The sequence below is a fragment of the Chenopodium album genome, chromosome 27 (genome assembly GCF_948465745.1).
Source record: "Chenopodium album chromosome 27, dcCheAlbu1.1, whole genome shotgun sequence".
NCBI classification, from domain to species: Eukaryota; Viridiplantae; Streptophyta; class Magnoliopsida; order Caryophyllales; family Amaranthaceae; genus Chenopodium; species Chenopodium album.
Window position 1 is genome coordinate 6,962,501 of NC_137860.1, and position 16,321 is coordinate 6,978,821.

General features: G+C 35.8%; 2 protein-coding genes across 2 annotated transcripts in view; one reads left to right on the forward strand and one right to left on the reverse strand.

The window, feature by feature from the left end:
- Window positions 1-16,321, reverse strand: part of LOC145619611 (uncharacterized) — a 255,837-nt gene that overhangs the window by 87,121 nt on the left and 152,395 nt on the right. The window lies entirely within an intron of this gene.
- Window positions 9,809-15,262, forward strand: LOC145620836 (exosome complex component RRP4 homolog). Its single transcript, XM_081675552.1, has 7 exons — window positions 9,809-10,041; window positions 10,159-10,260; window positions 10,351-10,396; window positions 10,873-10,962; window positions 13,797-13,862; window positions 13,963-14,031; window positions 14,500-15,262. Exons 1-7 carry the CDS (start codon window positions 9,887-9,889, stop codon window positions 14,947-14,949), a joined length of 978 nt encoding a protein of 325 aa, XP_081531678.1. The 5' UTR covers window positions 9,809-9,886; the 3' UTR covers window positions 14,950-15,262.

Below are 16,321 nucleotides of genomic sequence, written 5' to 3' on the forward strand. Positions count from 1 at the left end.
TAGAAAAAAATTCATATAAGTGCAAACCACAAGGTTCAATTAAATAATAAAAAAAAACTATATTTAAAGAATAACTCAATTTTAGTTTGACAATGACAGTTGCAGTTTTGAAAAGCTTTCTAAAAAATTTATTGATTGCACGTCTATAACAGTAGCAACTCAGGGCAACGCCCGGGGTCACTTACTAGTTTAATATTTATTTGGTGACTAGTATGTAATAATCTGCTAACATTAATTAGACTAATCGAATCAAGTGTGAATATTTACTAATTGTCAAAATTTTCCCCTTATACTAAGAAACCACATCTTGAATCACGTACAAATAAGAAAAAGCATCAAGAAAATTTTAAACATTATAGTTTTACGCTTTAAAATATTATGTAGTATGAGTATTTTTTTTTTTCAAAGATACTACGGAGTATATTTTATGTGTGGCTGGTCAGATACTATATTTTATGTGTGGCTGGTCACACCATGTGACTGTTACTTATTTCGTTGTATAATTGTGCATAGCCTCTTTTAGAATCTTGGATACGCCACTGCTCCCATCTAGCTACTAGATGAGTGACGGTGTTACAAGAACGTTTCACATGAGTAACAATACAACTATCAAACCAAGCTCTATCACACCTAATATCATCATAAATCACAAATAGAGGAGATAGCCCCCCTGTATACGCATTCACCTGCTTCACCACGTTCATCGCATCACTTTCGACCCATAAGTTCTAATAACCCAGCCTTCTTGCGAGTTTCAGAGCAAACAACACAGCCATAGCCTCAATATATTCAGGTTGATTACCGTATGCTCTCTTCGTAGCTACACATAACAAGCCTCCCCCCGCATCACAACCAACCACTCCAAGTCCAGTAGTTCCCGAGTTTGGTACATGAGCATTCGTATGTATTGAACTTCACATATCCAGTAGGAGGGGGATGCCACGCATTAAAACTCGTATATTATGGTGCGAGACATCAATCGGTCGCTGTATCACCTTATGAGTATAGGAGTTGTAGTCTTGTACAAATTTGCAGAATACAGAAGCTAGCATGACAAAGTTCGGTCTATCATTATCATGGACTAGCATATTCCGACATCTCCATGCTGCCCACATCAGACTAGCCATAGAGCAAACAATATCAGAGCTAAACTTTCGTACAAGCCAATCCCATAGTGCAACAAAAGACTCCTTAGGGGCATTAATCAGATTAAGATTCATCTCACTATGGTCCCATATCTCCTTTGCAGCTTCACAGTCGAATAGTGTGTGAATAATAGTCTCCTCTAATGCACCACAAATCTGACATGAGCTTTCACTCACGATATGACGATGGCGTAGCCTCTCCTTTACTAGCACTCCACATAAAGTGTTGGAGTTTTGGAGGCCTCTTTAATTTCCAGATCGACATCCACACATCTTCACTCAACCCTTCATTGTGACCCACAAAGCTGCCATCTTAGCTAGCCAAAACCTCGGTCTCACAGCATTCACACCTAACTTCGTCCACCCCCAATACCTCCTATCAGGGCAAGGTACAATAGGTAAGGGAGTGGCGAGAATTGCAGCACACCATTCAGCACCCACCACACTTGAAACTTTTGATGCGTCCCAACCGCTTCTATCATCATACATTAGCTCACAAACTTTCATCCCACCCAACACATTAGCATTTGTAGGAATTCTACAAGGCTTACCATCAATAAGCAACCAAGTGTCAGCCCATAGGTCAATGCTCGAGCCATTCCCTACCCTCCACGCTAAACCATCCCGCAATAAACCTTTAGTGCCCCACATACTTCGCCAAGAAAAGCTAGGGTCAAAACCCCGATTTGCATCAATAACCAATGAGTTCTTGAAGTACTTTGCCTTTAAAATCTTGTGGAGTAAGGTTGACTCATTTGTATGTAAACGCCAAAGTTGCTTAGTGTAGACACCCATTTGTGTCTCCCCAAAACCAAACCCAATGATGAGTGCCTTTCACGTCGAACCATAATCGAATGAGGCGAATGGAAAGTGTGGAAAGTCAAGTGTTGCGGTTTAGTTTTATTAAAAATTCTCTTCTCTCTGTTTTTGAAAACAACCTTATTTTATTAAAAATAGCCAATCCAGTTTAGTTTGGTCCATGATAAGGGTCCAATAATAGTGTAATTGGATGGGGCTCGAAAAGACCTTTCCAACGATATATTATAAGTCCAATTCCGATGAATATTGAGGAAGTTATGGCCAAAATACTAAACTGGGCCCGGTTCATTATTTACATATGTCCCAATGATCTAGAGGAGGGCCCAATGTTAATTATTATTTCTAAAATTATTAGGATTGATTATAACTTTTTAGAAGTTTCTAGAAGGTTCTTTTAAATTCTAAATATTGTTAGGATTAATAATTATTTTTAAGATGGATTTTTATTTGGAATAAAATATTATTATTTTATTATTATATTATTATTTTTAAAGATACGTTTTATCTTCTGTACGGATTCCGTAGATCAAATTTGGTTAAAAATAGGATTCCGCGTGAAAGCCAGGCTGTCGCCAAACGACAAGTAGTTTTATTCCTTATCAAATTCTGTCAATTTCTGGACTATTTTCCTTATAAATAGGGTCCTCGACCTCCGTTTTTATTCATCAACAATCACCTAATTCTCTCTATTCTCTCTCTAAGCAATATAGCTTATTCTTTCTCTCTCTCTTTCTAAACCAACCTTTTGCAAACACAATTCCCCATACACAAGATTTAGAATCACCTAGCCAAGTTCGAAGTTGCCTTCGCCCTAGACGTGCAAGGTTTAATATTTTCTGAGGGTTTGGTCCAAATCTAGTTTAAACTTTATTTAATTTAATTCTTTGATTTATTATTTTCATTGAAGTTTACTAACTTGTGTATTTTGTTATTAGAAAGAGGTACGAGGCTTCAAAGTATGTAATCTTATTACTCTCTTTCAATGTAGAAAGCATGTTTATTATTTATTAATTCCTAGTATCATGTTAGGATGCTTTTATTGCTTTCTAGTATCATGTTTAGGGTGCCTCTTATTATTTCTAATATCATGTTAGCATGTTAGTACCATGTTAGGTTTAAAGCTTTGATCTTTATTGCTTAGTGACATGCTAGGATTTGTTATTAATCTTGTTAGTATCATGCCTAGGATCTTGCTATTATTATTAAGCTTTATTATTCTTATGATTATATTATGTTGCTTGATATATGTTATTGCTTGATCACGCCTTTTATGCTTGTTAAAGGGAATTTGTACTTGAAATCACGCTTAATAAGGTAATTAATAATTTGGTTTAGGCTAATATGATTTTAACTCAAGTGATCGCCAATAATAATATTATTTGTGCATTAAATTTCAACCAACATAGTTAAACAGGTTTAGGGTTAATCTAATGTTTGCATGTTAGTCAAAAAGCGCACATGAATACGAGTAGACTAAAGTAGAGGCCTATTTTATAGGGCGGGTCCTTTCTTTTGTAGATTGGATTCGTACCCTCATCCCCGAACCCTATTTGGTTCAAGACCTTATGGAGTTGACGATCTCCTGGATCGTTTAAGGGGTGTAACCTTCACCTCGTGATTGGTTTACAAGTTCCTAAAACTTATTGGCGACTCTTTTGCTCTAACTTTCTTCCCTTTGGAACGCCACCATACTTTAGTGTATGACCACAGTGGGGTTCAAGCTTGGGGTTATAGTGCTTGAAATATTCCCTACACTTAGCTAGGAGGGCTTGATTAAAGCATTTTAGGTCCCTAAAATTCATACCCCCCATTAGCCTTTGATAAGCATAACTTACAAAGTTACCCCAATTTTGCCAATGCATTTTCCTCACATCTTCCCTCGACCCCCACCAAAACTTACAAAATTGAGAATGAATCTCATCAATAAGACCCTCCAGCACCTTAAAAATACTCATCATGAAAGTTGGGATAGCTTGAGCAACGGCCTTAATAAGAACTTCTTTGCCGGAAAAAACTACTCCGTATTATATAAATCTATACTATATACTAAAGTAATCACCAAAGTTATCTCTTAAGTACACATGTCACATTCACAACAAAAATTTACCCGCCCAAATATGTTTTAGCTTTTTTTTTAAAAAAAAAAAAAAAAATTCCCTTAACAAATAACATGATAAAAAAAATTTAATGAATAAAAACTTACAATAATTTACAAAATATTTTAAATAATATATCTAATAATAGAATTTTAAGGATAGACATGATATGAATTCAAATTCAAAAATAAAAAAAATGTTATATATAAGCAATTTCATTTAAACTAACTCTATTTTAATTGACTTTTATTATTTTCAAGTCTTATTATTATAAATCTGTGCATTTACACGGGGATAAAACTAGTAAATTAATAAACAAATAATGAATAAATAATTGACGGACCTACTTTGGTGCACTCTGATTCACGTGACTAATGAATAAATAATTGCGAAAAAGAATTAAGTTTAAATTTTTTTAAAAAAAATGGAAATGCGCGTGAAAGCCGTGAATGCGTTATTCAGTGAATTAGCGAACCTCAAACATCACAGACTCACAACTCAGTAGTCACTACCCTAACTCCCTCTCTCACATCAACCCGCCGACGCAGAAGTGCCGGACCAGCCACCAACCCTGCCCACCGTACCATTCGTACGTACGCATCACTTCATCAGACCACCGACTGAAGTAGAGCAAGGTATGAACTATTTAATTTGTTATTTAGTTTTGATTTTAATTATGTATAATTTCAGTAATTTGATTGATTAAATTGAACTGAATTGTTTATTTGTTGTTCATTATTGTGTTAATTACTTAATTATTTATAATTTCAGTCATCTATGAATTATAATTTCATAGTCTTGAGTTCTTGACAGGTTGTTCATTGAGCTCTTTACAGGCGACGGTCTCTGTTTTCTAGACGCTAGTTCCTACATGCCTCAACAGGTATCTGTGTTTTCTTAGAATTTTTCAGATTTCGCAGTATTATTTCGATTCTAGTTGTGAAAGAAATTTCTCAAATTTCCTACGTGTAAAATCCTATGTTTTTTACTCATTTTGGATGGTCTATCCAATTAGGACCTTTTTTATGCATATGACAATAATGTTAATCAAAATTATGCACATGAAATACTTAGAATTTTTCGAGTCTTATCCGCTCATTCTAAATCATTGCCAAAACAAATTTCAGGAATTTAAATAGAAATCCTCCCCAGTGGAGTCGCCAAAAACTGTAGGGAATATTTCAAGCACTATAACCCCAAGCTTGAACCCCACTGTGATCATATACTTAAGTATGGTGGCGTTCCAAAGGGAAAGAAAAGAGAGCAAAAGAGTCGCCAACAAGTTTTAGGAACTTGTAAACCCAAAAAGCTCTAGGAGATCGTCAACTCCATAAGGTCTTGAACCAAACAGGGTTCGGGGATGAGGGTACGAATCCAATCTACAAAAGAAATGACTCGCCCTATAAAATAGGCCTCTACTTTGTTCTACGCGTATTCATGTGCGCTTTCTGACTAACATGCAAACATTATATTAGCCCTAAACCTGTTTAATCTATGTTGGTTGAATATTAATGCACAACTAGAACTATTATTGGCGATCACTTGAATTAAAATCATATTAGCCTAAACCAAATTATTAATTATCTTATTAAGCATGATTTCAAGTACAAATTCCCTTTAAACATGCATAAAAGGCGTGATCAAGCAATAACAATAAAAATATCATAATCTCAAGCAACATAATATAGTGATAAATAAGCATAATGATAATCATGATAAGGCATAATAAAGCTTAATAGTAATAGCAAGATCCTAGGCATGATACTAACAAGATCAATAACAAATCCTAGCATGTCACTAAACAATAAAGATCAAAGCTTTAAACCTAACATGGTACTAACATGATATTAGAAAGAATAAAAGGCACCCTAAAAATGATTCTAGAAAGCATTAAATAACATCCTAACATGATACTAGGAATTAAACAATAATAAACATGCTTTCTACAAGAATAAAGCAATAAGATTACATACTTTGAAGCCTTGTACCTCTTTCTAATAACAAAATACACAAGTTAGTAAACTTCAATGAAAATAATAAAGAATAATGAAAATTAAATAAAGTTTGAACTAGATTTGGACCAAACCCTCAGAAAAGTATTAAACATTGCACGTCTAGGGTGAAGGCAACTTCGAACTTGGCTAGATGATTCTAAGTCTTGTGTATGCGGAATATTGTTTGTGAAAAGCTAGTTTAGAAAGAGAGAGAAAGAAAGCATATATTGCTCAAGAGAGACTAGAGAGAATTAGGTAATTCTGAATGAATGAAAACGGAGTTTCGGGACCCTATTTATAAGAAAAATAGTCCGGAAAAGTATAGAATTTGATTAGGAATAAAACTACACACTGTCGCCAGAAATACACGCTGTCGCGAGGTGACAAGGTCTGTCGGGAAGCAACAGACTTGTCGTTTGGCGACAGTCTGACTTGCACGCGCTTTTCCACGCGGAATCCGATCTTTAACCAAATTGATCTATGGAATCCGTACAGAAGATAAAACGTATCTTTTAAAAATAATAATATAATAAAAATAATTATATTTTATTCCAAATAAAAATCCATCTTAAAATAATTATTAAATCTAATAATATTAGAATTAAAAGGAACCTTCTAGAAACTTCTAGAAAGTTATAATTAATCCTAATAATTTTAGGAATAATAATTAACATTGGGCCCTCCTCTAGATCATTGGGCCGTATGTAAATAATTAAGCGGGCTCAGTTTAGTATTTTGGCCATAACTTCCTCAATATTCATCGGAATTGGGCTTATATTATATCGTTGGAAAGGTCTTTTCGAGCCCCATCCAACTACACTATTATCGGACCCTTATTACAGACCAAACTAAACTGGATTAGCTATTTTTAATAAATAGAGTTGTTTTCAAAAACAGAAAGAAGAGAATTTTAAATAAAACTAAACCGCAACACTTGACTTTTCCACACTTTCACCTTATTCGATTATGGTTCGACGTGAAAGACATTCATTACTGGGTTTGATTTTGGGGAGACACAAATGGGTGTCTACACCAGCCTTCTTGCGAGTTTCAGAGCAAACAACACAGCCATAGCCTCAATATATTCAGGTTGATTACCGTATGCTCTCTTCGTAGCTAAACATAACAAGCCTCCCCCCGCATCACAACCAACCACTCCAAGTCCAGTAGTTCCCGAGTGTGGTACATGAGCATCCGTATGTATTGAACTTCACATATCCAGCAGGAGGGGATGCCACACATTAAAACTCGTATGGTGCGAGATATCAACCGGTCGCTGTATCACCTTATGAGTATAGGAGTTGTAGTCTTGTAAAAATTTGCAGAATCCAGAAGCTAGCATGACAAAGTTCGGTCTATCATTATCATGGACTAGCATATTCCGACATCTCCCTGCTGCCCACATCAGACTAGCCATAGAGCAAACAATATCAGAGCTAAACTTTCGTACAAGCCAATCCCATAGTGCAACAAAAGACTCCTTAGGGGCATCAATCAGATTAAGATTCATCTCACTATGGTCCCATATCTCCTTTGCAGCTTCACAGTCGAATAATGTGTGAATAATAGTCTCCTCCAATGCACCACAAATCTGACATGAGCTTTCACTCACGATATGACGATGGCGTAGCCTCTCCTTTACTGCCAAATTTCCCTTCACAGCACTCCACATAAAGTGCTGGAGTTTTGGAGGCCCCTTTAATTTCCAGACTGACATCCACACATCTTCACTCAACCCTTCATTGTGACCCACAAAGCTGCCATCTTAGCTAGCCAAAACCCCGATCTCACAGCATTCACACCTAACTTCGTCCACCCCCAATACCTCCTATCAGTGCAAGGTACAATAGGTAGGGGAGTGGCGAGAATTGCAGCACACCATTCAGCACCCTTCACATTTGAAACTTTTGATGCGTCCCAACCGCTTCTATCATCATACATTAGCTCACAAACTTTCATCCCACCCAACACATCAGCATTTGTAGGAATTCTACAAGGCTTACCATCAATAAGCAACCAAGTGTCAGCCCATATGTCAGTGCTCGAGCCATTCCCTACTCCCCACGCTAAACCATCCCGCAATAAACCTTTAGTGCCCCACATACTTCCCCAAGAAAAGCTAGGGTCAAAACCCCGATTTGCATCAATAACCGATGAGTTCTTGAAGTACTTCGCCTTTAAAATCTTGTGGAGTGAGGTTGACTCACTTGTTTGTAAACGCCAAAGTTGCTTAGCTAGGAGGACTTGATTAAAGCATTTTAGGTCCCTAAAATTCATACCCCCCATTAGCCTTTGATAAGCATAACTTACAAAGTTACCCCAATTTTGCCAATGCATTTTCCTCACATCTTCCCTCGACCCCCACCAAAACTTACAAAGTTGAGAATGAATCTCATCAATAAGACCCTCCAGCACCTTAAAAATACTCATCATGAAAGTTGGGATAGCTTGAGCAACGGCCTTAATAAGAACTTCTTTGCCCGAAAAAACTATTATATAAATAAATTAATAAACAAATTATGAATAAATAATTGACGGATCTACTTTGGTGCACTTCGATTCACGTGACTTGAGAAAAAGAATTAAGTTTAATTTTTTTAAAAAAAAAAAATGGAAATGCGCGTGAAAGCCGTGAATGCTTTATTCAGTGAATTAGCGAACCTCAAACATCACAGACTCACAACTCAGTAGTCACTACCCTAACTCCCTCTCTCACATCAACCCGCCGACGCAGGAGTGCCGGACCAGCCACCAGCCCTGCCCACCGTACCATTCGTACGTACGCATCACTTCATCAGACCACCGACTGAAGTAGAGCAAGGTATGAACTATTTAATTTGTTATTTAGTTTTAATTTTAATTATGTAAAATTTCACTTATTTGATTGATTAAATTGAACTGAATGTTTATTTGTTGTTCATTATTGTGTTAATTACTTAATTAATTATAATTTCAGTCATCTATGAATTATAATTTCATAGTCTTGAGTTCTTGACAGGTTGTTCATTGTGGTGTTGAAAAGTTGAATTGAATTTAACTTTTTGGTAATATTGGTACTTTGTATTTTTTAGTCTTGATTAGTTGGTCATTTGATTCAGATTTGATTTGTGATCTGCTAGGAGTAGTTTCTTGTCTTTATATTTTGTTAATTGCTAATTTTTATCTTTGTTTGAGGTGGAAAATTTTTAACAATTTTGTTTTGCTTTTGGGACTTCTGGGCGGGTGGTATAGTTTGCTGCCTCTTTTGCTTCATTGAAAACTTTGGCTGTATTTGGATCTTTATCTAAGGGCCTGTTCACATTTACTGAACTGAGCTGAACTGAATTGAACTGAATTGATTGGAGCTGAACTGAACTGAACTGATTGGAACTGAACTGAACTGAACTGAACTGAACTGATTGGAACTGAACTGAACTGAACTGAACTGAGCTGAAATGAATATTTTATGTGAGAGGGAAATTAAGAGCTGAACTGAACTGATTGGAGCTGAATTGAACTGATTGGAGCTGAACTGAACTGAACTGAAATTAAGTAAATATGAACAGGCCCTAAGTTAATTTAATCTCCCTTTTTCAAAAGTAAAAAAAAAGAACTGAAATTGTGTATATTTGATTGTATATTCGAATTGCTGAATTTTTTTGTTATTGCTTAAATGATTTTTAGAATGAAGCGGAAACAATACTCCAAATAAAATGCAGAATATCGCTAGTTTTCTCATTTAAAAACTGCAAAATCTCATACAGGGTTTAAGCAATTCACCAAATTCAAAGAAAGAATCAAACAAGCGCAAAAGAAAGAGCTACTCTCATAACAACAATAACCGAAGAAGAAAATGAGAGAGATAGAATTGTCGTTGAATCAAACCCAAAAGATTCGACTTCAAAGAGCCCTAGAAAAACTCCAATCTCTCTCCTCCAAATCCGCCGCCAACGCTTCCGTCACCGTCGCCGACACTATTCCTGTCAACAATGAAGACAATATCCTCAAGTATTCTTTTCTCGAATCCCTAATTTATATATACTACACCCGTTTCATATTATTTGCAACAATTTACTATAAAGTGTGAGTAGAAAATGTCTAATAGTCGCTGTTTTTGTTTTGAAGGGGACATGGAACATTGGAGCTTGACGGCGAAGTGGTTGCAACTGTGTGTGGTGTTGTCGACCGAGTTGATAAACTTGTTATAGTTCGTTCTTTGCGATCCAGGTTCGTCAATACAAGTTTGAGATATTCTGCTGATTTTATGCTTGAAAAATTGTTTTGAATTTTTTTGTTTTGATGAATTGATTTATGTAGGTATAAGCCTGATACTGGAGATATCATTGTTGGACGAGTTGTTGAGGTATATACATGAGAATTTGATGATATGTTGTCAGTTTTAATTAGCTGCTAAGTGTATGATCAAATGAACATATAGTTGTTGAACTAATTTGTAATTGCTGTATTTTGCTAGCTTTGTGCTATGAATTAAACTTAAATGCTATGGACTTATGGAGTATAACTTATACTACGTATGTGGTATTTGGTCCGTTTCATTTGAGTTGGCACATTTCTTTAGGCGCGTTTGCCAAAATGAAAAATATCAGTAGGCAAAAATTATAAAAATTGATTTTTAGAAAGTGTTTATTGAGAAATCTAACAATTTCTGTGAAAAGAGGGGATATGATGTTTTGTAGTAGAATTGGATGGCTTGTGATTTATATGTTGTTTAGTTCGTTTTTGACTATGACATGTTTGTCTACTTGATATCTGCTCATTAAATTGTTTCAAAGTTTTGATAAATATGAAATGTTAGCTAAATTTGAAAATGTTTATCAGGTTGCTCAAAAGCGGTGGAGAGTTGAGATCCATTCGAACCAAGATGCTGTTCTTATGCTTTCTTCAGTGACTTTACCTGATGGTATCCAGGTATATGTTGTTCTTAACTGCTGTTAGAATATTTGTTTGTCCTCTCTGTCTCGATATGCTTTGCATTGTTACTTAAAATTTCTTCTATTCTGCACCTTTTACTGAAGTATATGACACTCTGTTATGAACTTATAGCCAATCTTGAGCTGAAAGTTTTGCTGGTTCTAGGATGGTGCTTTTTACTTATCAATCGTTTTAGTTCCATTAACTTTTAAGAGTCCAAAAGCTTAGGCATTAGATTAATAGATTGGACTAATCGGTTTGATATATCTATGTACTTTGTATCTGAATGGTACCAAGATTAAACCTATTTGTTTTCCTCTGAACTTCTGAAGTGTACTCTCATGTCTCATCATATTGCTCAATGGTCAGTGAGCTTTCTTTGTGAGAAAAGGTTTAAATAAATTCTCATATCCAACACCAAACCATGCATCAGGACATCAAGTACTGATTTGTGATGTTCTAATCTTTAAATTCTTGGGAACAAACCTAGAAACTCTAAAAATTGCACCTTGTGAACTGTTATTGCCATTTACAAATTAGGATCGGACCAAAAGTGTTTTAAATCTAGCTTGTGAAGCACCAAAATGAGTTAGTTTTCCTTGCTCTACCCTCCAAATTGTTTGCCTGCATTTAGTTACTTTTAGATACAGACAAGTTTTACTTTACCCTACTATAGGTATCAAACTTTTAATGTGTTTATTGGATGACTATGTTCTAGTAACTAGTAAGGGGTTGATATGTATTACTCCATCGAACCCTTCTCATCGACTACACTCGGGAAAAAGGAAAGGGGAAGAAATCAAGAAAGAGATAGGGAAGGAAAAGATTGTAAATGCCTTTGCTGGTTGTTTGGGCTAAGTGGTTGACAAAACACAGCAGTCACAAAATACTGCAGAGTATCTTCCTTGCCTACCCACCCCCGTTTCTCCTAGTGTTTAGTCATCATTTTTCGTCCTATTATCCTTGCTTCCCCACCAGCTTACCTCACCACCCGATGCAGCTGCAGACTTATTTTAATGTGTCTCTATCTGCTTTCACTCACCACAGCACCGTTTCAACCGTCACTTAGACGTTAGTGGTAAAATTGCACATAATAAATGTTTTGTGTATGGATAGGATGTGATTATTTGGAGAAAGAGACTGTAAATAAGAACGATAATGCTAGCTAACCTGTTTTTTCCCTCATTTAAGTATGCTAACCTCACTAGTATGTTAGTGAGATAAAGGGAATAGTTAAAAAAATAATAAAAATAAAAAACAATGCTACGGCCTCCATGATTGTTGATGTACGATGTTAACCACCTTATCCCTGGGATTAGAAAATTGTTGCGACTCGACTTAGTTATCACTGCCACATTGACACACACTGACACACACAATGAAAGGAAAAGAAGAAAACAATGACTAAGGAGAGGGTGAATGGCCACTTGGCCAGCGTTCTAATTGTCACTGATGTTGAGATGAATGGTATTAGATGCATTTTTTAGGTATCCAGGTTCTTCTTGCAAGGTTGTCTCCACTTCTTGAGTATCATATTTGCCTATTCTCACTACATCTGGTCTTTTTTTATTCTCCACAGGGAAGGTCGCTAACAGATGCTTCTAGGACATGGAAATCCTATTACTTATAAGGCCACTTTCATCTTGTAAAGTTGTAGTTGATAAGCTATTTTGTCTCTTGCTTTCCTATATGTTGATAAGAGTTTCTGTTTTCACCTTTAAAAAAATAAATAAGGAATGAATATTACTGGCAACATGCATATTTGTGAATGGGTCAGGGCCGTCTATTAGGGGGAGCACAATGAGCGACGGCTCAGGGCCCCCCTATTAGTGGGCCCATCATTGTAATTTTTTATTTATTTTTTTTTACAAAATAAAATGAATTTTTAAATACTAGAAATATATGAGACATATTTGGTTTATTTATTATCACTAATTATACCCATAAGTCCATAACCATGCTAATACTTTTTACCAATATATAAAAAACGTATGTTGGGCTTGTTTGGTGAATGACTTTTCATTGGCTTTTTGGTTGGCTTTTGGCTTTTGGCTTTTTCATTTGGTCAAACATCCAAAATTTGTGTTTGGTAAATGGCTTTTTCAGCCAGCTGAAAAGCTGGCTTTTAAGCCAAAATGAAAAAGCTACTTGGAGTAGCTTTTGGCTACCTAAGTTACTAATAACATCAAACAACCAATTTTACCAAACATGTTTTTAGACTAATAAAAAGTCAAACAACCAACAAAAAAGCCAATACAACCAGCCAGTCAAACCAGCTGACAGCCAACAGCCAACAGCCAATTGCCAAACAAGGCCGTTTTCATGTAAAATATTTTTGGATTAACTTATATATATTCATTATATTTACATTTTATACTTCTTAATAATATTAATAGTTAAATTTGTGCATTGACATATGTGTTAGTGTTGCGAACTTGCGATTATTATGAAATAGAAGGATTATATTATTGCCCTCTTCTCTCTCTCGTTTCAAATTTTGTGATGCCATCAAAATTTTAATAAATACGCGATGGTAAAAAAATAATAATTAAATAATTCAAATTATTAATCCAATAATCAGGGGTAAATTGTTGCTAAATTACGTATAAATTACACTTTGTAGTTTAGGGTCAGGGGCCCCTATTTAAATTTTAGCTCAGGGCCCCAAAAATGTCTAAGACGGCACTGGAATGGGTCTTTGGAGTCATAATCATAGTTGATTGGTCAATGTTGTCGATTTTGTTTGAAAGATGATGTGCTCATCTTATATGTGTTTTGCTTTCTGAAATCAGCATGGTAAAATTTAATCCTCAGTTTGTTGTCATTGCTAGAGGCGGCGTACAGCAGTTGATGAACTCAACATGCGTAATATTTTTGTAGAGAATGATGTTATTTCTGTAAGTTCCTTTGGTTTTTCGACTGTTAAATTCTTTGGTGTATGACAACTTCAAATAATCAAATTTCTCATTTTTTATTTTGTATATGCCTTCCGCACAGGCTGAGGTTCGTAACAGTCAACACGATGGTACTTGGCAGCTACATGCAAGGAGTGATAAGTACGGGAAGGTATGGTTTCAAGATATCTATTCTTAAATCATCCTTAACATCTCTAGTTTATTGTTACGGGAAATTGGGTATAAATAAAGTCATTTTCCAGGGAAGGGAGAGTAATAAACGGGCTTGTGGGAAGCAGTTATGGAAAGCAGTGGCATCATTTGTCTTTTCTTTCTTTATTTCCCTTCATTTTTGTGGAAACATCCTATCTTTTATTTGGGCCTTCTCCCGTCCTTGAAACTTTCTGGCCTTCTTCTTAGTGCTTAGAGCTTCAAATCAATATGCCTAGAATACTATGCTGCATAGAAGGATTAAGTATGTAGTTAATGTTTCTTTCATGTTCATTTGTAATTGCTTCGACATTTAATGAAACAAGAGTATGTTACACTTTTTGTGATTATTGGGACCCTAAATTTTAGGAATAGTACCAGCAAGTTCTTTTTTTACTTTGTTTTAATTACTTGATGCTTAATCTTGCAGCTTGAGAGGGGTCAATTGATCACCGTCCCCTCCTATTTGGTGAAAAGACGCAAGCAGCATTTCCATCAGTTAGATCAATATGGAGTTCTCTTAATACTTGGTTGTAATGGTTATGTCTGGGTTGGTGAACTCACTGTAGCAAAAGACAGTATGGAAGTGGATGATGCGAATGAATTTGAGAAAACCAATGCAAATTCCATTGGCGAAATAAATCTTGAAGAAAATTACACTCCCTTGGAAACACGGCAGAACGTATGCAGGATTGCGAATGCAGTCCGGGTCTTGGCCGTTCTGGGTTTCAATATAACTGTTGAAGTTATACTGGAGTTGTCTGATTTGAGTACCTCATTGAATCTTGACATTCACGACATGCTTGGGGCAGAGTTCTGTGTTGCAGTTGCTGAGAAAGAGGTGGAGAGACGGAGTACCGTAAATAAGAGGAAGGGCTGATCATGTTATTTGAGCTGGTGTTGCTGAAATTTTGGTAATTTAGCTAAAGTATTTGCAAAGGATGAAGGTAGCTATGTGTTTATTCTCCTTGACTAGTTAGACAGAACACAGAAGCCTGATTATAATTATGGGAAGAAGTAAGTCTCTTTACTACTATGAGTAAAATTTCAACTGTGTTTTATTATTTTCAGTGGCGTGAACGTTGTATTGCTTCAGTTTTTTTTCTTGGATTGTTTTTTTTTTTTTGTTTTTTTTTTTTTTCTATCTGGCTTTTGGCCTTGGTAGCAAGGTAATGTGAAGAAGTAACCTGTGAATCAAGGGACTTCACTCGTACAAAAATATGAGAGTATATGACAACTTACTAATATAAGATCTATTATTTCTGACTTAACTCCTGAGTTCCCATGCCAAATCCTCCAAGCTTCTAATTGCTGCTATTGCCTCTGGACTCTCTGTCCTCACGTCCACACTTGCTGCATACTTCTGTGCTCTCGCTATTCCTGTCAAAATTGCTTCCACTTCTGAGTGTAGTGGTTGACTGGTTGGGCTTCCTGTTCAAGGGTTATGCCTTCCTTAATCCACCCTATAGCTGCTTATTGTAGTCCCGAGTCTTTCCTATTCCAAGCTCCATCCACTATGCAATGTTACCGGAGTGATATCCTGGGTGTCTCCTAGGCACCAAAAATTCTGTCAATCTGATCTTCCGGCCGGGCATAGTTGGCATCCTTGATTGTCATACTTGTGCTCTACTGCTCCGTATAAGATACTAGTTACCAATATCCATTATTCCATGTGATGTACTTATCATTTGTCATTGTCATATATTTAGGTAAGTAAGATCCTAGCCCTTAACTATTCAACATAGAAATTCTTACCTAGATCATGTCAAATGAGAAACAAATTGTAAATTAAATTGAATATTATATTGGACACTTTTGACAATATGGGTTTTAATATATATATATATATGAGAGTTTGTTTAGCTATACATTAGGGATTCCTCTCCTTGTGAGAGTTCCTATAGTAAATTAAAATTTGTAATAACTTTAGTTTGCTATCAAAAACTGAAAATTTAAAATTCAAAATCTAGAGCCTGGAATGGTTTTGCTTGGACCAGACGTAGACTAAACTAATAATGTCGCTCCAAAACTCGATGATATATATATATATATGGTTAATAAAAACTTCATAATGCTTGATCGAATTATGGAAGACATAATTATATAGGTTCACCTTTACCTCAATGATATTGATCCGACTTGAACTTGACGCAAATCGAAGAATGATCTATTTTAACGTTTAGACTTGATAATCATCTGACCCATCTCTAACCCGAACTCGAATTTACCAGCTATTAACCCGCTCAAACCCG

What these genes read in the sequence shown, in the direction of transcription:
- LOC145620836 (XM_081675552.1), top strand. Translation starts at nt 9,887, where the DNA reads ATGAGAGAGATAGAATTGTCGTTGAATCAAACCCAAAAGATTCGACTT. An exon ending in GTTCGTTCTTTGCGATCCAG is followed by an intron (nt 10,261 to 10,350) that starts GTTCGTCAATAC and finishes TGATTTATGTAG; the next exon opens with GTATAAGCCTGATACTGGAG. An exon ending in TTGTTGGACGAGTTGTTGAG is followed by an intron (nt 10,397 to 10,872) that starts GTATATACATGA and finishes AATGTTTATCAG; the next exon opens with GTTGCTCAAAAGCGGTGGAG.